This window comes from Equus przewalskii, chromosome 1, assembly GCF_037783145.1.
Source record: "Equus przewalskii isolate Varuska chromosome 1, EquPr2, whole genome shotgun sequence".
In the NCBI taxonomy this organism is placed as follows: domain Eukaryota; kingdom Metazoa; phylum Chordata; class Mammalia; order Perissodactyla; family Equidae; genus Equus; species Equus przewalskii.
This window is the reverse complement of record NC_091831.1, coordinates 26100141-26125848: the sequence shown is the minus strand read 5'-3', so window position 1 is coordinate 26125848 and position 25708 is coordinate 26100141. Positions and strand designations below refer to the sequence as shown.

General features: G+C 43.8%; 1 protein-coding gene across 5 annotated transcripts; it reads left to right on the top strand.

The window, feature by feature from the left end:
- The first annotated feature begins 1 nt into the window (after position 1).
- LOC103549794 (glutathione S-transferase omega-2) lies at positions 2-24557 on the top strand. Of its 5 annotated transcripts, none has more exons than XR_011536438.1 (8): positions 29-338; positions 6755-6856; positions 7123-7231; positions 8323-8545; positions 9492-9593; positions 9686-9900; positions 22673-22779; positions 24262-24557. XR_011536438.1 is itself a non-coding variant. In XM_008518359.2 (7 exons), the coding sequence occupies exons 2-7, from the start codon at positions 6802-6804 to the stop codon at positions 24419-24421; spliced, it is 756 nt and encodes a 251-aa protein (XP_008516581.1). In that variant the 5' UTR covers positions 2-338; positions 6722-6801; the 3' UTR covers positions 24422-24557. The 5 variants fall into 5 exon arrangements, 3 of the variants coding, with proteins under 3 accessions (XP_008516581.1, XP_008516582.1, XP_070462901.1); XR_011536428.1 differs by having other exon boundaries at positions 176-338; positions 6722-6856; XM_008518359.2 differs by lacking the exon at positions 9686-9900 and having other exon boundaries at positions 2-338; positions 6722-6856.
- Positions 24558-25708: the final 1151 nt, after the last annotated feature.

Sequence of the window (25708 nt, the reverse complement as noted above, 5' to 3'; positions counted from 1 at the left end):
TGACTTCACAAACGGCCTCCTGCCGCCCACTGTCGGCCGCACCAACGCCCAGGCTCCGGGCGGACACATCTCCGCCGCCGTCAGCCTGCCCCACACTCCAGGCCCGGGCCGGCGGCAGGCTGACTCTAGTCGGACAAGAGCTGGGCACCGAAGTGCACAGCCAGCCACCGGTTGGCTTCCACTTTGGCCAGCCACAGACACGGGTGGGGACTGGCGACTACTGTAGCCAGGAGCTTGTAACGAAGCCGCCCATTGGCTCACTCGGCATTACTTGGCCCGAGCGCTTCCAAAGGCTTCGAGGATTGGCTGAGGCTCTCGGCGCCGCGGCCAGTTGGCGGGTAGGATTCTAAGGGGCGGGTTCTGCTTGGGCCCCGCCTCCCTCTGCGGCCACCGCCTCTCCACTTCCGCTTCCTTGCGCCCCAGCGACAGAAGTGTCAAGGGGCGTCTCTCCCTTTGCCACCACCGGCTGGGTGGGTCAGACCTGTGCTGCTTTGAAGGGAAGAGTGGTTTGAGGTCAATTCTGAGTTTGGGGTTTTCGGGGCCCAGGATTGCCAACATTTTATTTTGCCTAACACCTTTAAAAGAAAGCTCAACTACTTCATTTCATCAAAGATTTTAACATCAAAAAACGTACGAGGGTTATAATCTGAGAATAAGGAACAGCTCTTTAAAGCGGATATCTTTGACGTAAAGGGAAAAAACCTCGTTAAGTTGTTATTGTGTTTGTCATTTGGCTGGAGACAGGTAAAGACCGCAGAGCACTAGTTCTCAGCTGCTGCATTGGGCACCGCTAGGTTGGCTAGTTGTAAGGCGCTGACAGCCAGGGGAGTTTGGTCCTCGGGAATGTCCTGTCTTTGTGAGGTCTGTGGGTCTTCCCTGCTACATTCAAATAATAATAAAAATAATAGCTAGTCTTGAATGCTTACTAGGTAATAGGTGAACGCAAAGTATTAAATGCATCTCATCCAGTATCTGAATTAATCCTCCCCAAACCACACGATGTGTTGGTACTATTAGCTCAGATTTACGGACGACAATACCAGGGCGCAGAAAGTTGTGATTTGCCCAAAGTCACCCAGCTAGTTAATGCCTAAGAGGAGATTCAAATCCAGCCTGAACTCTTAGAGTCATTCAGACCATTCTTGAGATAAAGGTTTACATAGGCTTCTGCCCCAGTCTCTTTTTTTATTTATCAGCTCTTAGCATTTAGAGGCTGAGCCAGGAGAGGCTTTGTGACACACCACTGTAATGCTTGGAATTTAACAGGAGTGTTGATGTTCCTTTTCCAAGCTCAAGGTGTTTTGTTTGATCTTACAAATATTTGACTTTAGGATCTTGAAAATCTGCCTTTGTTCATTGGAATGCTGTTATATCAGAATGTTTAAAATTTTTTTCTTTGATCCCTCAAGCTTTAAGGAAAAATGAAGATAGGAAAGCAGAATCAAGTGCTTAAAGAGAAAGTCTCCTGTGACTCTGCTTCCCTAGTGGGAAGATGAGTTCCTCCTCTGACAACTTTAGTAATCTTATGTAGTGTGTCCCAGATTTGTGGTTGTGTGTCTGTGTGGGAGGGGATTGGATAAAGGTGATCAAAAGGTACAAACTTACAGTTATAAGATAACTAAGTACTGGAGATTAATATATAGCAAGTTGACCAGAGTTAACACTGCTGTATGGTATATTCAGAAGTTGCTAAGAGAGTAGATCCTAAAAGTTCTCATCACAGGGAAAAAAAAAATTTTTTTGTAACTATGTGGGGAGATAGATGTTAACTAAATTTATTGTGGTAATTCATTTCACAATATATGTATGTCAAGTCATTATGTGGTGCACCTTAAACTAATACAGAGCTGTATGTCAATTATATCTCAATAAAACTGAAAAAAACATGTCCCCAAGACATTAGAACACAGAATTCCCTATGATCCTAACTCCTGGAAACAAGTGCTGAATGTAGGCCCATCCGGAAATAGAGCCTTACCCTCACTTATCTCACTCTTTGAACTTGATGAACAATATCGGAACAACCGGTAAGATAATCTTTCATGCAAATTAGGCTTCTGAAATATTAGGAGGAATGTCCTCCAGTTTCTGCCACTCAGAGATTGTATGAAAAAAATTCTTGAAAAACTGCAAAATGCAAACTCCATTTCTTCTCCTCTTGTCAAAACAGAGTCTCATGTAAATCGAGTGAAGAAATTACTTCTGTGGTGGCATTCTTTTCCTAGAAGGCTTAAGTCATTATTACCCATGACTCCACATTTTCAAAACAGATCTGATTATATTTCACGTAGCTGGAAACCAATTTGGAGTAGGTTTAATATGCCCTTAATATACCATTGTTTCTTGCTTGAGTGAGTCAGTATAACAGAGGTGTAAACATGATATAATAACATAGAAGGAAAATTTGCAGAGAGGATTTCAAAGAGTTACCTATTGGATCTTAAAAAGGAAGTAGGATTAAGCTTAAAGGTCGTAATCAAAATCTTTCCAGGGAAACCACAGTGTTCGGTGGTAAGATGAAAAACCACATTACTGACCCATAGCCTGCAGCATTCAACCCATTCAATTAGCCTTACACTGGTAACTGGTGAAATACATATTCTGAGTTGAATTTTAATTCTAATGTGCTTGGCAAAGCTGAATTGCAGTGCCTTTCATCTTTATGGATATAATATTAGAATGCACTATGCTATTACAAATGTGTTCTAATTTACCAGTGTTAGTCATTAATTTTGAAGTACATCGAGCTCTTACTATACTAAGGATAGCCAGCACGATTTCACTTGACACTCAAAACCCAGCAAGTAGTTACTATTAGTGTTCTCATTTTACAGGTTAGGAAGATGAAGGTCAAAGAGGTTGGATAGCTTGGCTATGTGCCAAAGCCAGGGTTTGAATATAGTGCCAAGTGAGAACCTTGACATCTTATGGCTTCCCTTCAGCGAAAGAACCGTTTCCATCCCTCTGTCTCTTTTCCCCTAACTACACCAAATAGACTTGTATTTAGAACGTGACTTCCCACATACAGGTATACTTTCAATAAACAATATTTTCCAACTCTCAGAGCTGGTTTCCTTTAAAAGGTGGGAATGAGGGGCCAGCCGGTGGCATAATGGTTAAGTTTGTGCTCCACTTTGGTGGCCCAGGTTCATGGATTTGGATCCTGGGTGTGGACCTGCACCACTTGTCAAGCCATGCTGTGGTGGTGACCCACATACAAAAAAATGGGGGACGGGTCTGGCCCCATAGCTGAGTGGTTAAGTTCGAATGCTGTACTTTGGTGGCCCAGGGTTTGCTGGTTCGCATCCTGGGCACAGACCTAGGCACCATTCATTAAGCCATGCTGTGGTAGCATCCCATATGGAAGAGCTAGAATGACTTGCAACTAGGATATACAACTATGTGCTGGGGCTTTGGGGAGAAAAAAAAAGAGGAAGATTGGCAACAGATGTTAGCTCAAGGCCAACCTTCCTCACCAAAAACTATACCTTAAAAAAAAAGAGAGAGAGAGCCATACCTCCTGTCAGTAAACAAAAAGGCGGGTTTGGCGGGGGGTGGGGAGGGAAGATTGGCACAGATGTTAGCTCAGGGCTAATCTTCCTCAAGCCAAAAAAAATAAAGAGGAAGATTGTCATCAGATGTTAGCTCAGAGTGAAACTTCGTCACCAAAAATAAAAAAAAGTAGGAACGAGGAGAAAAAACTTAGAAATATGTTCGCTTCTGACAAAGCAGAAAGGTGGATCCAGGAACCTTTTTCTTTAGAGATGCAATTCCCAGTTGGCCATTGCTATTATAGACCAGGGATGGGCAAACTAAGGCCAGCAGTCCAAACCCAGCCCGCTGCCAGATTTTGTACAGTCCAAGAACTAAGAAGAGGTTTTACCTTTATAAATGGTTGGAAAAAAATCAAAAGAAAAACAATAATTTGGGGCTGGCTCCGTGGCTGAGTGGTTAAGTTGTTATGCTCCACTTCAGTGGCCCAGGGTTTCACTGGTTTGGATCCTGGGTGCAGACATGGCACCGCTCATCAGGCCATGCTGAGGCAGCGTCCCACATGCCACAACTAGAAGGACCCACAACTAAAAATACACAACTATGTACCGGGGGGCTTTGAGGAGAAGAAGGAAAAATAAAAAAAAAAGAAAAACCATAATTTGTGACACATGATAATTATATGAAATTCACCAAGAGTGAGCCCTAATGTAAACTATGGACTTTGAGTGATGATGATGTGTCAATGTAGGTTCATTGATTCTAAGAAATGTAAGAAACATTGATTGTAAGAAAGGGTAGAGTTGAGCAGTTGAAACAACTGGCTCAAAAAGCCTAAAATATTTACTATCTTGACTTTTATAGAAAAAATGTGCCTGTCGCTGGTGTAGACTAAGATCCTGGCTGGAGTCCTGCTTCAGAGTCAAACTTCCAGGCTTCATAATCTTCCCTCCACCTCTTATTAGTTGTGAGGCTTTTGACAAGTGACTTAACCTTGCTAGCCTCAGTTTACTCATCTTTTAAAACCAAATAATAGGGGCCAGCCCTTTGGCCGAGTGGTTAAGTTCACATGCTCCACTTCAGTGACCCAGGATTTTCTGGTTCGGATGCTGGGCGCAGACATGGCACCGCCCATCAGGCATTCACAACTAGAATATACAACTGTGTACTGGGGGGGCTTTAGGGAGAAGAAGAAAAGAAAAAAGAAAACCAAAATAATAATAGAATCCTTATAGGACTATTTTAAGGATTAAATGAGTGGATACACATAAAGCATCAAATGTTACTAATCATTTATTTTGAATTTGAGAACTCCACATCCTCTTATGGCTTTCCGTGTTAGAATCTGGATATATTTTCCCTCAACTCTTTGAAATCTGCATTCCTTATGTGGAGGATTCATTTGTCTGCCCAGGAGGCATCTCCTTGTCTACCAGAGCCTCTCACGTGACATGGTTATGTTTGTCGCCTCTATTTTACAACCCAGTTGGTCCTTCTTAATCAAAATTAGCTGCAGAATAGTAGTTATCCTATTTCTTTCTCTATCTTCCAAAATGCAAAGTTGTCAGCGTGGCAAGTCAAGAACCAATTTGTCTTTTCCAATACTAGATTTCTTGCTGGCATATATGCATTTTCTTTTCAGAGAACATTTATTCAAACATTTTTGCTATTCCCCAATTCTTATGAAACAACTTGCTGTATCTCATATGAAATCACTCTGAATGACTTAACAAAAAATGTAGTCAAGTCTCTATTCCAAAGATTTTCAAAGATTCTCATTCAGTAGCAAAAAAATGTTAACACTATTAAACAAGAATTTCTGGATAGTTGGAATTCCAAAGCCCAAATGTGCCCATTCATAAGCCACATAATTAGGTTCTGTCATTTTAATAAAGATATTCAGATTCTGCTACCATTTGTTGAGCAGCTATTATGTGCTGTATCTTCTCCTGGACTCATAGTCTTTCTTCTCCACGCTGTTATCAGCTTTAGAGGCCAAGACAATGAGTCAGGCTTTGGAATTTTAAAGTTCTTCAACTCTACTAGCTGGTCACTTTGGGCAAATAATTTCATTTTTCTGAGGCTGTTTTCTATGTTGTAAAATAGGAATAACACTAGCTGCCTAACCGAGTGGTTGTGGGACTCGAAGGTAATCCATGAAAATCTTTTAGTCACTGTGAGTGAGACATATGATACTTCTTTTTCACCTGTCAATCCTACAAAATCCATTGACAAGCAATTCCCATTTCAGCTCAGTCCTTTAAAATTAAAGGAGTTATCTTCCCACTTGCTCAGTTTCAGGATCTCAGCTGTCAGGGTCAGAGCAAAAGCCAGCTACCTCCTTTATCTCATGTAGCTGGAAGAGCTGTCCGAGTGGCCCCTGTATTGCTCTGCAGTTGGGAATGTGTCTTTAGCCATTAAAGAGGGTTTTCTCTGAAATTTATGCTGGGGGCGTGGAGAGTGCTCACAACTTTATCTTTGCCTCTAGGTATCCTATTTCTATTCATTACCGTTTTTCATAGCTTGGGTAAAATCTCACAAATAGGGCCAGAACGAGGGTGAGGCGAGTGAGGTGTCTAAGGTACAAAATTTAAGGAGATACTTGCTCTCAGGGTCACGCAAGATCTCAACACTAACAAATTTTTCTTCCTTATTGCCATGTTATGAGGAAGTTTGGCTTTTTTAAAACAAAGAAGCGCCAGCCCCAGTGGCCTAGTGGTTAAGATTGGTAGGCTCAGCTTCTTAGGCCCAGTTCCATTCTGGTGCGGACTTACACCACTCCTCCGTCAGTGGCCATGCAGTGGCGGCTCACATACACACACACAGAGCGGAAGACTGGCAGCAGATGTTAGCTCAGGAAGAATCTTCCTTGGGAAAAAAAAGAAAAAGGAAAATAACCTTACTTATTATATAGAGCATGTGACCAATTATCTTAGAAATGCAGAAAGGAGAGCTTAGACTAGGAAAGAAAACATTAGCGTTACCTTAGTCAATTTTTATTAAACTCTCTTGACATATGCACTGGAGTTTAAATGCCTGTTCTTCTGGGATTCTTGACCTCGAGAAGAGCCCCCACCGAATGCTGTACCTACATGTTCAAAGCAAGGGGTAGTTTTCAGCCCCCCACCCCCACCCCAACTACTCTTTGGCTTCTGAATCTGGGGCGATGTCTCTCTAGGTTAAGTTATCCTAGCTCCCGTCCCAGATCACTTCCTCTCTGTCCCACCAGAGCCCAGTCACTCAAAAATTGAATTTGGGGCAGGAGGCGCGCGCCTGAGCGCAGCCGTCCCTGGCTGCCAGCGCTGGCTGATGCGCAGACGCCTGGAGAGCATGGCTGAGGATGCGACCAGAGCCTTGGGGAAAGGTGAGTCCTCTCAGCAGCGGTCCGCGGGCTGGGGGCGCCTCATGGCTGGGATGTTGGCTCTGGAGAAGGGGCTGCTCGGCCTTGGCCCCTAGACCAGCGTGGCGGGGAGAGACTGGAAGGGTTCCTCTGCACAAAAGCCACGTGCAAAGCGTCCTCTCTGAGACTCCGGAGGTTGAGCGTGCACAGCCCTCTTGGGGTCCCGGGTGGCAAGTAAGCCCCTCTCCCCACTGGGCTAATCCACCTCTCCGTCCCCCTTTGCCCCGCAGGAAGCCTCCCCCCAGGGCCGGTCCCAGAGGGCCTGATCCGCATCTATAGCATGCGGTTCTGCCCCTACTCGCACAGGACGCGCCTCATCCTCCAGGCCAAAGGCATCAGGTGAGAAGCCAGAGGCCAGCGCCCCCGCAAGCGCAAGGAGACGTTTAAAATCCAGGGCGCCCTGCTCAGATTTCAGAGGGCCTCTCTTTCCCTTTCTTTTGAGGCAAAGTCAGTAAGTGCTTAACGAGGGGCAGGTTTTTTAAGCGTGCCGTCCAGAAATGAGGAGCTTCTGCGAGAGTCGTGTGTGTGAACGAAACTTAGGACAACAGAGTGAGCTGAATGATGGCTCTGGTGAGCAGCTTCCCGCCCGTAGTGCTGATGAAGGAAGGACACAGAGAAGGCTACCGAGGCTTTCTCTGACTGCTCCCTCCAGTGTAGCTCCCACCCGCACCCCAGGCACCCTTGACTGAGTAAAGAATATACTCATTTTTTTCTTTTAATCTTTTTAAACATATATGAGTGCCTCTGGTAACTTTATAGGCTTGAACCTCTAATAATAATAATTAAGAAGAAAAATACAAATTATTGCTTGCTTATGTACTAGGCACTGTCCTCAGCACCTTATACATATTCACTTATTTGAGACTCACAATGATGCCAAGAGATGGGTTCAATTATTACCCCCATTTTACAGTTGAGGACACTGAGCCCAGAGAGATTAAAGAATTTGGCCAAGAACACAAGCCAGACTTCCCAGGCCCCAGGCTGTTAGATGCCAGACTTCATGCTCAGAGTGCTAACATTGATCATATTCTGTTGTGACCTGTTAATATCAGATTTGTATTTTTAAGCTTTAAAATGTATGACACTCCGCAGTGCTGTGGTGCAGCATGTGAGCTCTGAGTCAGACTTCCTGGGCTCCGGTCTCTGCTCTGCTCCTTCCCAGTGGGAATATTGGCAGGAGATTCAACCTCCCAGAGCCCAGAATCACAGGGGCGAAAGAGACAAGGCCTGGAAAACATTTCACATGTCTTACTGTAGGGATGAAGACAATGATGTTGTTCTGTACTTTTCTTTGTAAAAAACCTAAACTTTAAAAAACTTACTGCAAATTTAAATTTTATAAATTGATCCTTCCGCTTTCCAGATGAGCGTCTGCTTGCATATGCCTCCCATGTTTGTTCTATCTTATTTTTCCTTTGCTTTTTAAGACATGAAGTTATCAACATTAACCTGAAAAACAAGCCTGAATGGTACTACACAAAGCATCCTTTGGGCCAGATTCCTGTCCTGGAGAACAGCAAACATCAACTGATCTACGAGTCTGTCATCGCCTGTGAGTACCTGGATGATGCTTATCCCGGCAGGAAGCTGTATCCCTTCGACCCTTATGAGCGAGCTCGCCAAAAGATGTTATTGGAGCTGTTCTATAAGGTATATACGATTTTTTAAAAAGCCACTAACACTCTATTTTACTTTGTGTGTCTTTCCCAAACTTCAATCCATTTTTAAAACCAAATCATTGGTAAAATTGTTTTGTTTGAATACTACGTGTGCCTTAGGAGGATAGGCTGGTACAGAGTGACAGGAGGGTGGTCACCTCTGATATTAAAGGTTAAAGGCTTAACTAATACCACTTTTCCATTTCAACTAGCAGTCTCCAGAGGTATGGTTATGGCATAATTATGACTGTGTGACTTGAGATAGGAATATTGAAAGAGCTGAAAACTGGTGATGTTTTAAAGGGAATAGTTCTAAAGTTTCAGGTAAAAAAATATTGGGATGTGAAGAGGTAATGCACAGAAGGGGGCTGCCCTTTATGCGGAGCAAGAGTGCCAAGTGCCCAGGAAATGTGAAGAAGCGAGAAAAGGGGCACCTGTTGATAATGGGAGAAAAAATGATGGAGAAATTTTAAGATAGCTCTCTTTGAAAAGAAATAAAAATAACTCAGTGATATTAATAGCTGATATATCTTGAGCACTTAGGAGGTGCTAAGCACTGTTCTGGCTCCTTTATGAAGGTTAACTCTTATAGCCTGCACAGTGGCCTTTTAAGGTGGGTCCTATTATTGTAGCCATTTTTCAGATGAGACCACTGAGGCTTAGAGAGGTTAAGTGCCTGGACTAAGACTGTGCAGCATGGAAGTAGCTGCTCAAGTAGGGAGCACTGGAGACCCCTTTTAAAGAACCTTGTTTACATGGGTGCTGTGATAAGGGTATTCCTGGAACCACAGTGACGCCCCTTAGAGGGAACTAGGAACCTGGACGTGAGTGTTGGCCGGTTAAGTTGGAGTGACAAAGCTTTGGCTGCATTTTTAGCCAGAGCAGGAGCACAGAATTCCCTCAGACTTCTCCACTAAGAACCTGTGTCCTCTGATTAGGTGCCACATTTGACCAAGGAGTGTCTGGTAGCCTTCAGATGCGGGAGAGAATGCACCGATCTGAAGCTAGCCCTGCGTCAAGAATTCTGCAACCTCGAAGAGGTACAAGAAAGGGCCCCTCTCCTGTCAGATCCAGTGGAAGAAGCAATGTAGGGACCCTAACCTGGTCACCCTGACACCCTCTGCTTTCACAGACCTATTCTTTCTGCCGGACTTTGACAAGTTCAGCTACTAGTCATCTAACTGTAACTGTGAGTGCTTGCTCTCCGCTGACCTGCTCTGGAATTATTCTTGGAAATCTGTCAAGGAGCTGGGGAAGGACATGTGATGAATGTCCTCCTTTCCCAGAGTCACCACATTCCTTAAGGATCTCTGCAAGGCTTCTGTAGCTTCTGCCTACGAGGCCGAGGTCTGTATTGGTTAGGGGTTGTGTTTGGCTGCTAATAAAAGGGACCTAACTACTGTAAATGTATCTTATAAAGGTTTATTCTCTCACATAAAAAAGCCAGAGGTTTAGGGCAGTTCAGGGCTGTTTTGATGGCTTCTTCATGCAGTCCCCAGGGACTGAGGCTTTTTTCTCTCTTTCTGCTCTGTCATCTTTAGTTCAAGGCTTTCACCAAAATGAAAGATATGACAAGATGACAAGATAGCTGCTGGAACTTCAGCCATCACATCCAAGTTCCAGGTTGTGGAAAGGAGAACAGAAAGGAGAAAATGGCACAAGGCCGTTTCCCCCTTAAAGGACTTTCCCAAAAGTCTTACCAAATGGCTACTTAAATCTCATTGGCCAGATTTTAGTTGTAGGGTTATAACTATCTGTGGGGGAAGCTGGAATTTAGTGTTTTAGCTGGGGATACCCTGAGTAAAATCAGGGTTCTTATCAGTAGTTAAGAAAGAAGGGGAGGGCTGGCCCCGTGGCCGAGTGGTTAAGTTCGCGCGCTCCGCTGCAGGCGGTCCAGTGTTTCGTTGGTTCGAATCCTGGGCGCGGACATGGCACTGCTCATCAAACCACGCTGAGGCGGCGTCCCACATACCACAACTGGAAGGACCCACAACAAAGAATATACAACTATGTACTGGAGGGGCTTTGGGGAGAAAAAGGAAAAAATAAAATCTTTAAAAAAAAAAAAAAAAAGAAAGAAGGGGAAAGTGGCTATGGGTGGGCAAGGAGCAATCTGTACCACGAGATCCTTTATGAACCTGGCTGTAATAGGGTTACTTAACCCTTACCTTTAGAATAATCTGGAAGGTGGGTCTTTGACTTCCCTTATCTTTGTTCCAGAAACTGGTATGTTCCCTTTATGGGTGGGCTGTAACTCTGCTGACAGCCGGAGAATGCTGCTTTTATCCCCTTAAGGGAAGGCTGATTATATTAATATTCTTCCATCTGACCTTTGTCAAGAGGAAGCCGATTAAATTTATTTACTCTTCCAAATTCTTAGATTCTTCCAAATCTAAGACTCTGCCTGTCTTAGAGTTGTACAATTGCAGCACATATGGGTGATTAATAGTCATGTGTAAGAAATGTCAACCTTTGGTCCTGAGACCACAGACTATTATCTTGACTCCGAGGAGTCAGTATGATGTGGTGGAAAGAGTGTTGGGTCCTAGGCTTGGCTTTACTGGATTTCAGACCTTTGGGCAAGGTTCTGGACCTCTCTTTGCCTTCATTTCCACGTTTATAGAATAAGCAAGTGTTTTGAAAGGTGTATTCCTCAGAGCCTCCAGCTTCTGCAGAGGGACCACCCGGGGAGGGGAGGCCTGGTGGCAGTTCTGGATCCTGCTTCTCTGAGACCAGCCCTGCTTTTAATGCCATGTGTAAGACACCTAGTAAGATTGCATCTGGAGGAGAAGGAGAACCTCTGCTTTCAAAAAGAAATTTGAAAGCTCTTGTGCATAGAGAATTTTTAAGGTCTTTATTTTAAACATTAGCTGAACTGATTCCATCGTGTCTGGTTACCTTCTTAAAGATAAATGCTGGGCCAGGGGAAGGGGCTGGGAAACAAAACCCTTTGAATTCAAAGATAATTGAAAACGCATTTTGACCTGTCTCCCTCCTGCGCTGCATTTGGATGATGGATGAACTTCGTAAATTACAGATGGCTAAATAAATGTATAATATTACAACGGAGGCACAGCTCTTTAGGTGGGGCTCTTCCAGAGGAGCTGAACCCATATTTTTGTGCCATGCATTATGCAGCAGGTGCACTGCAAACACCGTCTCATTCAGTCCTTCCAACAACCCTCTCAGGCACACTGTACTACCCCTCCGCTGCAGATCGGAGTGGCCTCTCTGTGCAGCCTCTGAACTAGGTTCTAGAAATACAAAAGTTAAAGACCTTCAGGGGCTCAAGCCTGGAGGAGGAGACAGATTGTTAAAGCCATTTCAAACCTAGGCGTGTTGAGTGCTAGGCTGGAGGGATGCTTAAGAGAGAGCTGGCGGAGGGGTTGGGGATAATGCCTCTCTCGACTACTCCAGGGTGAAGTAGAGGCATAGGGGAGAGCAACTAGTGTGTCAGCAAACAATAAGCAGGGAGAGGTTGGTGTCCAGGGAGTTACTGGTTTGGCGTGTATGTGGATGTGGAGGTGGCACAGAGTCTGATGCCTAAGGGCCTTTACCACTGTGCCGAGGAATTTGAACTTTATACCAAAGTCGATGGGGAGTAATTGAAAACTATTATAAAGAGAGTGGGGTGCTCCCTCTTGCTTTTAAAAAATATTCAGCCCAGAAACCATGTGGGAGATGAATGAGAGGGAAAAACTGGGGGACAGGGGAGGGACAAGGGGACCGTGTTAAGAAGGGATGGAGAGGGAGATTCGAGTTCGGAGATTTTCAGAGAGACAATCTGCTAAGAGGTAGCAGATGTTGAGGATGATTTCCAAGTTTCCGGCCAGTTAGTGTGATGCTTTTCACTGAGAGTTGGTGGGCAGATCAGTTGTGCTCAGCGTGAGGTGCTGACGGCATATTCATGGGGAGACCATGCTCGGGAAGGTAGCATCTGGGTGTACTAAACCTTCGGAATGGTCTTACTGCCTACGAGCTTGACCTGCCAAGGACAGTGCCCCTCTTCACGCACGTGATTTGACATTAACAAGCAGGGCTGTCTCTCTTTGTTGAGTTAAGGCTAATGGACAAGGTGAAGTTAATTGGACAGAGCCACAAAATGCATCAATCATAAGAACAAGAATTGAAATTCAGTGTTTTAACTTTGTGGCTGCCATTTAACCAGAGAAATTAGGAATACAACCAGTGGTGTGGTGATAAATGTTTAACAACTGACTCCCTCTGAAAAAAGAAGAAAAAAAAAGCCCTGTTTTTTAGCATTTGCTGAATTCAGTGGTGTAAATACTCCCACCCAGGGCTAATTTTAACCTATCAATGTGATGTCTCCAAACTCAGAGTTGGGAAGAGAGAGGGGCGATCAGCTGGCTCTGACACATCACTGAATAACACTTGTCCACTTTGTCATCAGTAGCCAAGTCCTGGAAATGACTTGTTAACTAGCCCAGGTTCGGGTAGCTTCAGTGATGCTCGTCAAGGACCACTGAATATTGAGCGTTGTTCTAACCGACTTGAATGTGGTTTTTGGCCCATAAAATGTTAGCAGGAATTATAACTACAATGTAGGCAATATCAGAATCTGAAACGCACCCAGTGAGGTTGAATTCGTTGATCCATTCCTCTAAATACACATATATTGACTCTAGGAGATTCTAGTGAAACTGAAACTTGTCGGAATAATTCTAATAGAAATGATCCCCTGACTTACGCGACTCTTTCGCATGGCTTTGTACAATAAGGATTTTGTGTGAGCTGAGAGTATATTAAAGACATACAGGTTTTCTCAGTGATAAGCAAGTCAGGATACCAGTGTATCACCTTCTGCCATGTTATCATCAAGCAAAAGGCTTATTTTACCTTTTGCAGCCTTAAACTCTGACACTTTCTTCTTTTGCAATAAATACCCTGACTTTTTAATTTTTTCTTTAAAAATCCAGTTTCATAAAAATTAAAAATTCATTATGCTTGTAGTGGAACCACATTTTTCTATAATATTTTTACAATTCTTTGAGATACGTTACTGCTGCTTTTATTATCGAACCAGCAGCTTCCCCACTTGCTTTCCTCTTCTGAACATTTTCATGAGTTTTAGAACTACTGGGATGCCCTTCTGTAATCACACTTTCTGTCTTCAAACCGATTTTCTAGACTTTACTGAATCATTAATCTGAGCAGCAGACTTTTTTTAGCTTTATTCTTTTTTTATGTTTGTTACTGATTTTCCGTTTCAGACTGGCCCCTGAGCCCACCTTCGTTTTATCTTTGTGGATTTGAATGTGGCAGGACCTTTCAATAGTTCTGTCTGTGCCAGTGCCTTCATTCTGAATATTTTCGTTGTGGAAGTGGTCAACCAAGCCCCAGAGCAGTGAAGGACAGGATTCGGCCGGATTTCTTTGATGCCTTGGATTTTTGCTCTGACTCTGTGTTCTTGCGCTTACAGATTCTACGTTCTGGCTATTGCTTGATCCCTTACTAGTCATCATCAGAGATCAATAAAGGGGAGTGAGAGGGAGTAACATAGATAACTCTGGAATAACAATGAGGGAGTGAGAACTGCCCAGTAACTGAAGCCTGCAGCTTCTGGTGGCCACAGGACACTTTTAAGCTTTTAATTCTTGGCATTCACCGGCCTGCTTTGTGGTATTTTACTTTGTATTTTTGTGCAAAGTTTTCCACATTTCCAAATGTGATTATGTGCCTCATGTGTATGTCAGTTTGCCTGAGGTCAAATTTGTGTACGGTGTGTGTACATCACCCAGGAGCATGTGTAATTGAGTATTTTCTCTTTTTTTTTGTGAGGAAGATTGTCACTGAGCTAACATCTGTGCCAATCTTCCTCTATTTTATGTGGGATGCTGCCAAAGCATGGGCTTGATGAGCAGTGCTAGGTCTGCGCCTAGGATCTGAACCTGTAAACCCCAGGCCACCAAAACAGAGCACAAGAACTTAACCACTATGCCACTGGGCCAGCTCCTTAAATATTTTCTTGATTCAAAATTTCACCCATAATCTTAATTTTTTAATCAATTAATTAATTCTATTGAGGAAGATTAGCCCTGAGCTAACATCCATGCCTATCTTCCTCTACTTTATCTGTGGGACACCTGCCACAGCATGGCTTGATAAGCCTCGCATAGGTCTGCACCTGGGATCTGAACTGGTGAACCCCAGGCCGCCAAAGCGGAATATGTGAACTCAACAGTTGTACCACCGGGCTGGCCCCCCTGATCTTAATTTTTAACCTGTCCTTTCTCCTCTCTAAAAAGAATACACTTTTGCCCAATTAGATTATATTGTCTTGGTTAAGCTTTGCTATTTTTCTTTCTTAATTTTTATTAATTTCAAAAATGAAATTAATTTATATATTGTTTAATGGTTTCTCCTTTGATGTCACCAGGACGTGAAGGAAAGAAAGTTTATACCTGGCTCATTGTTTACTGAAAATAATTTTCTGTAGCCTTTTGTGTATGGCAAACTATTTACAAGATAATTTTTTTTTATCAATGAATCTAACATGTCTACAAACTAAATTCATTGTTACTAGCTCTTTTTTATAACAGCTTTATTGAGATATATTTCACACACCATAAATTCACCCTTTTCAAGTGTATCGTTGAGTGGTTTTTAGTATTTTCGTAGAGTTGTGCAATGATCACCACTATTCAATTCCAGAACATTTTCATCAGCCTAAAAAGAAACCCCTTAGTCATTAGCTGTTGCCTCCCGTTTCTTCTCAACCCTGCCAGCCACAGGCAGCCACTAATTTACCTTCTTTCTCCATAGACTTACCTGTTCTGGATATTTCATATAAATGGAACTGTACAGTATTAGCCTTTTGTGAACTTCTTTTACTTAGCATAATGTTTTCGAAGTTCATCTTTGATTCCTTTTTATGGCTTAATAACATTGCAGTGTATGGATACCAAATTTTATTTATCCCTTCATCAGTTGATGGACATTTGGGTTGTTTCCACTTTGTGGCTGTTACAAATAATGCTGCTGTGAGCATTCATGTACAAGTTTTTGGGTTGGATATATGTTGTCAGTTCGCTTGGATTTGCTAGCTAATTTAGCATGTCTACTAACGTGCCACTTTTTAGTTGTAACTGCCATTCCTCCACACTAGGGAACTGGTTATCTCTACTCACCATGGCTAGTTGAGCAGTTTTTGTGCTGTTGCTAGTTTGGTAACTTCATTCATGCTCCAATTCTGACAGTTTCTTTCTAGGTAAACTAATATTTACTGTGTTTCTTTTAATAACCTTCCACTATACGTTCTCCTACCATGTAAATAAAGGAATAAGAATTATTCTTATTATTTAAAAATTAATTTTACTCTTCTCCAATTATAATGCAATACTTGTTCATTAGGGAGAATTTGAAAAATACAGAAAAATATAGAAACTAAGAAAAAAATTCATAATCCCACTACCCAGGAACAACCACTGTTACTATTTTTTTGTTTTCTGTCCTTTTCTGCTACATATATTATTATGTAGTTGAAATCATACTGTATCTAGAACTTGATTACCATATGACATAAGAATTTTCCTCGTATTTTAATAAACTCTATAAATGCTTATTTATATGTATAAGGGTTTTTTATCAGAGCAGCATCATTTATGATAGTGGAAAATGATAAACCTTAATGTACATTAGAGCGGGAATGGTTAAATAAATTCTATTCATCTCGTGGAATTCTGTAGAGCAGTTAAAAATGAATGAGGTAAATCCACATGCATTGATGTGAAGAGATTGCCTGGAAATATTTAAATGAATTATACAGTAATTCAGAGGGTAGGATCCTATTTTTGTAGAAGAAGACAAAACAACTATATATGTGTGCATATACATGTAAATAAATACATAGAAATATGTTTGGAGAGACACACATCAAATTCCTACTAGTGGCTACTGCTGGGAAGGAGATTCAGTTAGCATTGGGGTGGGAAATAAAAGTGGTTAAGGGCAGGGAGGGAGAGTCTTTGCCTTTTATTCTCTTTTCTGTGTTTGAATTTTTTTTTAACAAAGAGAATGTATTTATTACGTGTGTAATTTTTTTTTTGAGGAAGATTAGCCCCGAGCTAACATCTGCTGCCAATCCTCCTCTTTTTTGCTGAGGAAGACTGGTCCTGAGCTAACACCCATGCCAAGCTTCCTCTACTTTATATGTGGGACACCTGCCGCAGCATGGCTTGATTAGCAGTGCCATGTCCGCGCCCAGGATCCGAACTGGCGAAACCCTGGGCTGCCGAAGCAGTGTGCATGAACTTAACCACTGTGCCACCAGGCCAGCCCCAATATGTGTAATTTTTAAAAATGGAAAAAAAAACCCACTTCATTTTGCATAATTTGCCCTGTGTATAAACCCTAGTTATTTATCCAGCACTCTCATTAGAGGTGTTTAGATTATTTCAGTCATTTACCATTGTGGATGATGCTACAGAGAACAGCAGCTTCTTTGCATAAAAAGCATTTTCTCTGTTTTAGAATGTGTCCTTAGGCTGGACTTCCAGGAATGGAATTACTAGATCAAAGGGTGTGAACACTGGAGGCTCGAGCTATATGTTGCTAAACTGCTTCCCAAAGACTGTGCTGTTTACCGCTCCCCCCTCCTCCCCCAGCAATATATGAAAAGGCCCGGAGCACCATCCCCTTTTCACTGTTGGGAGATTTCATTAAAAAAGATATTTGCCTGTTTTGGAGTAATTTCTCACTGCTGATTTAATATGTATTTCTTTGATTGCTAGTGAAGTGGAAGATTTCCCCCCAAAGTGTGCCACCTTTTTGTGTTTTGTCTTGTGAAAATTGTCTGTTCAGAGGGTTTGCCCAGCTGTCTCTCAAGGTCTTACAGATTTTCCTTGTTGGTTTGTAAAGATTCCTTTTAAAGAATTCTTTATATATGAAGAATATTTGCCTGCTTTTTTTTTTTAAGATATGCTTTTTGGTGAGGAAGATTGGCCCTGAGCTAACATCTGTTGCCAATCTTCCTCTTTTTTTTTTTCTCCTCAAAGCCCCAGTACATAGTGGCACATCCTAGTTGTAGGTCATTCTAGTTCCTCTATGTGGGACCCCACCTCAGCATGGCTTGATGAGCAGTGCATAGGTCTGCGGCCAGGATCTGAGCTGGTGAGCCCCAGGCCACAGAAGTGGAGCATGCGAACTTAACCTCTTGGCCACCAGTCTGGCCCCATATTTGCCTGTTTTTAAGACACATTTTTTGTTTTCTTTTAAATTTTAATTTGGCTTCTCTGTTTTGTACATATAGAAATATAACATTTAAAAATACCGTGCTATGAGTCTTTCGGGTGGTTGGGATTTCTTCCGCTGTTTTATGCAGAGGAAGTCCTCTCCCCCTTCAGAGATTTGATAAATATTCATTGCCATTTTCCTCCACCATCCATCACTTTAAAGATATTTGACTTGTCAAGCATTGTCCCACTAGCTTTCCCTCGGTACTATCTTCCAGATATATTTTGACAAAAGAATTAAGCCCACTTGAAGGATTCCAGCTTAGAGTTTTCAGGGTGGTCTTTTAATCCCCAAATGTTGGCAGCTGCATTCCGAATCTTCACAGGGGCCCTAGGTCAGGAGCGGTGAGCAGCAGGAGGGGCGTGTTCTGGGCAGACCCTCCTTCTATGGCTTCTTTCTGGAGGGGAAATGGTTTTATCTGTTCTCTGTTCTATACCCTTGGTTTGTTTTAAGGAATCGGTTCATCGTTGTTAGCTCAGACTCAGCTATATGTCTGTGCAGCAGGGACCTGAAATTTGAAAACTTGAGAACCTCCCATTATCTTTTATGAACTTAAAAGATTCCTGCCTGGGTGTTGTGTACTTCGCTACTGCTTCGGGATAAGAGCGTGCCTTGCGTATGTACTGGCAGGTGGCTCTGTGCCTTTTGCGGGGGAGAGGGGGGTGCTTCTCCTTCTTAAGAACTATTTCCATTAAGAAAACGGCTTTCTTCCTCCTCCAGCAAGGACAGCAGCGTCCGTTGCGAACCTCCACGCTGTCTGTCCTGGTTAGAGTCCCAGCATTTTTCGGCAATGGTGTAAATAAATGACGGTGGTGCAGGGCAGTGGGCGCTTCAAGGTTTGAAGTGCAATTAGTAAAGCTGAACCCGAAAGTCCAAGACTGTAGACTGAAACTTTTTAGGATGACGGGTTTGAGGAAGTCTGAGATTCGCTTCTCTTTGTGATCTTGTTTCTCACAAAAAACTTGCAGATGTCTTTTTTCCTCCTTGGCGAACCTCCTCGGGCAGCCTCACCACCGATGGCCACGCGGGGGAGCCCCGCGCGCTTCTTCCTTCTGCTCGCGCTCCAGCGCCAACCTCCCTTGGCCCCCCTGGGGGAGCCCGAGAGGCCCTCGCAGATGAGGTGCCCTTCCATCCAGGCTTTCCACGTTCAGGGGGTGGAAATAGTAGCTCCACCTCATACCAAACAGCTCCTCCCTCTTCATTTGCGTGCTCACTCCTTATCCCTTATCCCGTCCAAAAGCGAGGGGAAGGCTCCATAGTCAATTTTTTTATTGAACTGGAGACCAGAAAATTTTAAAAATAGATTTTTCTAACATTCCAGGACGTCAAATTGCTTTTCCCCCAAAGCTTAATTCTTAAGCCTGAATTGAACATGTGTTAATATTTTTAGGAAACCCAAGGGCTAGAAGCTACAGCCTCAGTGCCCTCCCCTGGCTGTGTGTGGCCTGGTGGGGGCTGTCTGGGGCCTGGGAAGAAAAGCATCTTCTAAGCAGGCTATTTTGCCTTGCTTGATGATATAAAGGACAATAGTTCTGAAAGTAAGGGATTCCATGGTGAGAGATGCTATTCAACATAAAGAATGGCCAATATCATTATATGTGGCAGGTGGGTGACAGAAAGAATTCAAAATGGAGTTGTTAAAAATGAGATATTAACATAACCGCTGCTAAGCGGATGGAGGTACAAGGGCAGTTTCCTATTCCATTTCTGATGATAAAACACTTAGGAGATTAACACTGTCAGTTTATTTTACCTCTGACCGTCCTAAAATTTGTCAGAGGAGCTAATTGGCTGTAAGCAAGGGACTCATCTTAAACAGAGAACACAGAACTATTTTAGTAAAGCTGATCAATGGAATGAAACAGGAAGGAGAGATGTTTGATGATCTCTTTCACCGTGGTTATGTTGGCGTTCTCACCTCCTTGTTTGTCGGTTAGGTGCTCTGGCAGACCGAGAGAGAGTGAGAAAGAGTTGGGTGGAGGAGGGAGTTTTCCCAGGGAAGCTCAGTGGGCCAGTCCTTGGCTGTAAGGGAGTCCAGAGTTTGTTGGTTCTAAGCTTTTTGCTGATACTTAAAGAGCAAAGAATTCACAAGAGATATGGGGAAGTTTCTGTGATTCAAGTCCTCATACATGCGTATTTGAAGTTGAGTGACAGAAGGGTTGACACTAGTCTGGGAATTAGGAGCATGGTGTTTTGTCTTAGCTCTGGCACCAACCAGAGAGCCCCTTTACCTCCCTGTGTCTGCATTTCCCCCTCTGTGAGTCAGTCTCTTGTGCGTCCACGTGAGAGACAAGAATCCACTCGCCAGCGTGCTTTCCTCTCTGCTTCAGCTGCCGGGAAACTCAAGTCAAATTCAAAGCTTTACTTAAGGAACTGCGGGAGCCTTGGCTTGGTATCTTGATGCCATTTTCCTTCCTTGTTTTGACCTTCTGTTCTAACTTTTATTTTCCCCTAAACTTAGCGTTGTATTATTTTTCATCTTTCATATTTTATTGTACACTGCACCTCTAATCCTCTGTGTAATGAGCATGGTATGAATAAATGGTAAAATGGGAAGAGAGTTGCATTAGAGGGTTCCAGTGGCCCTTCTGGTACCGATGCTGTGCGATTCTAAGGGGAAGAGTCATTTCACATGTCTAGAAGGTACCAGGTTTGCATAACCCTCTAAGGAGGCCCGGCCAGGATGTTCTCCTATGTCACTGGGAGGTGTCTCTGAAGGAGCCAGCACTCTGCTAGTTTGTAGGAAAACAGCTTTTCTATTGGGATTTTGAGACTTGCCCTGCAAGAAATCTGGTAGAGAAATGCCTGTCTGAGACAGGCATCAAGAATCTGCTGCCGTATCAAGAACTCCTAGGAATTGTGATGTCACACTTAGATTTAAGAAAGTCTGAAGGAACGTGGACATGTATTTCGGGGATGAGGGAGAGGCCTGCACAAGATAAATGATCACTCACCCATTTCGTCCATGCTCATCTTGACTTTATCTTGTCCCCGTACCTTCATAGGGCTTCCATTACTTTAGGAGTCTTTATATGAAAATTGGTCATATCAATAAAAGCATATATATTTCAAGGTATACTCCTACTGTGAGCAAAGGAAAAGCTTATAAAATGTTTACTACATAAACAGCAATTACTAAGCAGTTACTCATTTTCAAAGTATCTCATCACTTTACCCAAAGGACCCATACGGGATTCCATTAAACGTCCATGTATGATTTGTTTTGACAAGGATTTTCTCAAGAGCACCTCTGCTCTGTAAAGCAGAGGAGTTACACAGATGTTCCAGAGTCCATCAGTTTAGAATTGGTTCTGGATTTGTGCCATGAAAGTGATAATAAGCTGGAGGTATATGTTTTAAAGCCAGAGATAAAAGTTTGGGTAATTATTATCTATTCCTGAGCATAAGGAAGGTTTGGGGCTTTCTGGAATCCATAAAAACTGAACAATTTGTTCCGTTCCCCTGTAAGTCAGGTCTTATTTATACATGACTGAAAATGGCCTCTGTTTTGAGTTTTCACTGGTCAGATTCTGCTGTTTGAGTGCCATCCTGTTAGTTTCTTTGAACCAAATGATGCTAGTAACTTGGTTCAGACTTCCAGGACACTAGGGAGGGAGTCTGACTACCACTCATGCCATACTGGGAGATAACAGAGACAGAATTTAGGGCACCAAGATTTGCTTTCTCTTCTGAGAAGGGTGGCAGTGGGGGATCTCATTGATCTTTTCTGTCAGGGATTGTTTGCTTTCTGTGGATGTAAGCTTCGGGTGCCTCGTGCTTTCTCGTCACAAATCCAGAACCAATTCTAAACTGATGGACTCTGGAACATCTGTGTAACTCCTCTGCTTTACAGAGCAGAGGTGCTCTTGAGAAAATCCTTGTCAAAACAAATCATACATGGACGTTTAGGGAATTTAGGGAATTATATACATGGAATGAATAGGGAATTATTCAGTTGATTAGGAGTTAGATGGGTCAAAGAAGGTTGTTTGCTTGATTTAACGAGGTAATTGGCCCCATCCTTTTCTCTTTGGGAAGACCTGGCCCAACAATAACCCCTGCTAAGTGCTTTTGCCTTTTACTTTTTCAAGTACTATTTTTTTTTTTTCACTATCTTTGGTTATCTGTCTGTTAAGAGTCTATCTGTTTCTTTAGAGTCCATCTATCTGGGTTGGTTTGTCCCATTTGGGAATGAGAGATTTTATTTTAATGCAAAATGTTGATGGTGTTGAGTGGCCAACAATGTGAAGTTCAAAGGGCTCAAATAAGAAAAGAAAATATGATGGAAAGACAGTGTTGGGAATTGAGGGAGCCCATTAAATAGCACTGGTCTCTCCTCCTTAGTTTTGAATCGATTGAGAAATAAGGCAAAAGAGGAAGACATGGGGAGACTACGGGATCCCCTTTATTACAGATAACGTGGGTCCTGGAGAATGGGCACCACAACTGCAGAAGTGGGGTTCCTGATGTGTCCCCCCAGCGCCGCCTCCCAGTAATGGGCAGCGCTGGCCTGAGGCAGGACCGCCCCTCTCCAGGGGCTGAGCTGTCCATGGAAAGCTTAGCCCTCGGAGGAGCCTGTCCTAGGCTAAGAGGGAGGGGCTGGGGTGTCCTTCCAAATTCTCTGATCAGAGGAGCCACATCATCCCTCCAGTGCTGAAAGGAGGGAGGGGCTGAGTGAGGCCAGGAGTACAACCCTAATGGAGGTGGAGGAAACCTCAGGAAAAGAGAAGAAGCGTTCACCTAACAAAACAGAAAGAGAATCAAAGCCTCAGTTCTTTGGGAATTAATTTGATATTTGTGTCTAGTATCTATAAATGTGTCGGCAGGTAGGGAAATTAACTTGCTTTTGTTCTCTTTAAACTTTTAGATTCTTGGCTATCAGAACACCGTCTTCTTTGGTGGAGACTGTATATCCATGATTGATTACCTCTTTTGGCCCTGGTTTGAGCGGCTGGATGTATATGGAATAGCTGAGTAAGACATTTGACCTTGTGGTCATGATTCCTGGGGGTCGCACTGGGGACAGTGGTTGAAATGGGCAGTTTATCAAATGGCCATTTACCCCCTTTGGACATGTGTCACGATGAATGTAAAAGAAATCAGGTTTTAAACTATGTGTTTCCTCGTTCAAAACACATCTGTGCTCCTCTGCCACGAACCGCAGACCCAAACTTGGTCCATATTTCTGCTGCTAAGACCCTGTGTCCAAAAGCCTCCCGTACGGAGGGCTTCAGAGCTGCTGTCCTCATCAGTCCACCCAGCGAAGGCCAGTGGTGACAGCAGAGGAGAGTCCCAGGCACAGGGTTTTGCTGACTTGTCTGTAGCTCCCTCCGTGGCCCTCCACCTGGTCCTTCTAAGTCCCCCAGTGGACACCATACACCTTACTCACATCTTAGTTCCCTGAGGACTCTTCCTCTGGATAGAAATATCATTAAAAAATAAATGATTTTAAAAGTAATATATGCTTGACGTTAAAACGAACAAAATGGGCAGCCATACACCATAGAAGTGTAGAGATGTTTAAAGTGGAAAATATTGCTCAGTAGACTCTGGGAGGCCGTGCAGGGTCCCCAGGCAGACGGAACACGTGCTTTGTCCCCACGATGCTCAGAGGACAAGTTAACTTTGTGCCGGCACCTGCTCTGATCCAAGCCAGTCCCATGGTGGGTGCAGGACAACTCTGGCATTTGGGAATCTCGTCCTGCCAAGGCAGAACTGTGACCGAAACCTCGTAATGCACAGGGTTGAGTCTATCCAGGGGTCGTCTCCTGCGCCTCCCACTTCAGCTGTTTCTGAGGGAAGATCAGATGCAACACATTTGGGTATTTTAAACTATGTCTCAACATAGACAAAAACCCGTCTCCTCCGGGCCAGAGTATTGAACCAGAGGTCAGGAAGCCTCACGTCTGCTCCTGGATTTCCCGCTGACCAGGTGACTATGTTGAGCACGCAGTTTTACATATCCTCGACCTAAACCTGATCGGTCTTCGAAAGGGCCCAGTCACCTCCATTATTTCAAAGTTTGATGATTGTTTTAATCATTTTTCAAAAGAGTTTTTGGAAACGACTTGTCTTTATTTTTTTCAAGCCCCCTAAAGTCAAATCTGAGAATGATGGGAGAATGTTTCTCTCCGTGGGTTGTCTTTTTGTTGGTAACCAGGGAAGCACAGACCCTTTATTTCCCCAGAGCAATTTGTCTGCAAGTATTTTAACTGTATTGTTAAAAGCAACAATCTCAACTTCTACAATTCAAAAGCACACACAGCTATTCCGAAAATAAGATTTTCCTCCAGTAAATGATCATGCTCGGTTGAATCAATAAGATAGCTATGAAAACTTTATTGCCCAGATAAGCCCATTTTTCCTACCCTGTAAATCTAAAGAGCAATGCCTGTGATCTTTCCTGATGCCTCCCCTTCAGATGTGCTAACGCTCCTCTCCTCTCCTCTCCTGCAGCTGTGTGAGCCACACCCCGGCCCTTCGGCTCTGGATCGCAGCCATGAAGCAGGACCCTGCAGTGTGTGCTCTTCTCATAGATAAGAACATTTTCCTGGGCTTCTTGAATCTCTATTTTCAGAACAACCCCGACGCCTTTGACTATGGGCTAAGCTGCTGAGGCTCACAGTCCACCCCTTCACCAGCCAGAATTCCCAAGCTCATCATGATGCTGCGTCAGGAATTGTTTTGGTGGGTCAATAAATCTCTGTTCATTTTCTTTGAAGTTCCCAATAAACATGGAGACAGAAAATGTATGCTTTCTGATAATCATTTGTATGAGTCTTCTAGCCCATAGCTTCTAAAGACTCTCTAGAAGTCTCTAGTGCCCAGTGCTAACGTCCAAGCACATTTTGGGATCCTGTGTGCCTGCGGGTTCCTTGGCCTTTTCCCCAGTTTGACCTCCAGATTGTTAGTGCTGATGCCGAGGTTCCAGGTCTACCCATCCCTGATGTTTGTCACCACAGATTGGCACCCCCACAAGCTCCCAGGAGAGAGGAAAGTTAGAGAAGGGAGGGAAGAAGAAAACACTCCAAGTCAAAATATCCTCCATCTGGCAGACGAAAGCTGCGGTCCTCATGGGCGTGCACGAGTATCACTCTCACTCAGGCTTTGGCTGTGGGCCTGGGAGACACCGAGGGTCTTGTGACTGAAAGAATTCCAAAGCAGGAAACGAAACACCCGTTATCACCCTGGACTAAGTACGTCAGAATTTCACCGGTGCTGTCAGGGCTCAGGATGGCTCACAATGTTCCCTAGCCGACATCCTGCCTTAAAAAAACACACACACTCCAAACCGAGTCTCAGGCAAAGGTCACTCTGTTGGATTTGCGTCACATGCTCTTTCAGTTCGTCCCAACAGATGCCTCTGGTTGCCTGTGTGCACCAAGCCCTGGGCCACGGAGGGCATAAAGGTGACAAAGATGACACCCAGGAGGCCCTGATCTCTCCGCTTGTCTTGGTTGCGGTTTTAAGCCTAGTGCTTTGGAGGCGCTCGTCTTGCAGCAGGAATGCATCCCTCGGCCAGCCATGGCATCTCCGCAGGCTCGGCCCGGCAGCGCCCACCACTGAAGATGGACAGGTCTGTCCAATGCCATTTTATCTCGGAGTCTAGGGATCAGCCTGTGACCATTTCAGCTTTGTTCACACCAAATCCTTTCCTGGACTCTAGCCATGCTGAGAGACCAGGGACGCCCGTGGTGATGTTTTGACTTGTCCGTGCCCACAGAGAAGCTGTTTGCTGCCCCTACCTCTGACTCAGCCCAAACCAGGCCCATTTTCCCCCATGTCTCAGCCCGCCTGGCCATCTGCTGCCTCTGGTGGATTTTGACTCATGTAAATAGTTACCAGTGTGACTCCATGCCATTTGGACAGACACAAGCCTGCTTGGGGAGGTGGCCTGGTCTGC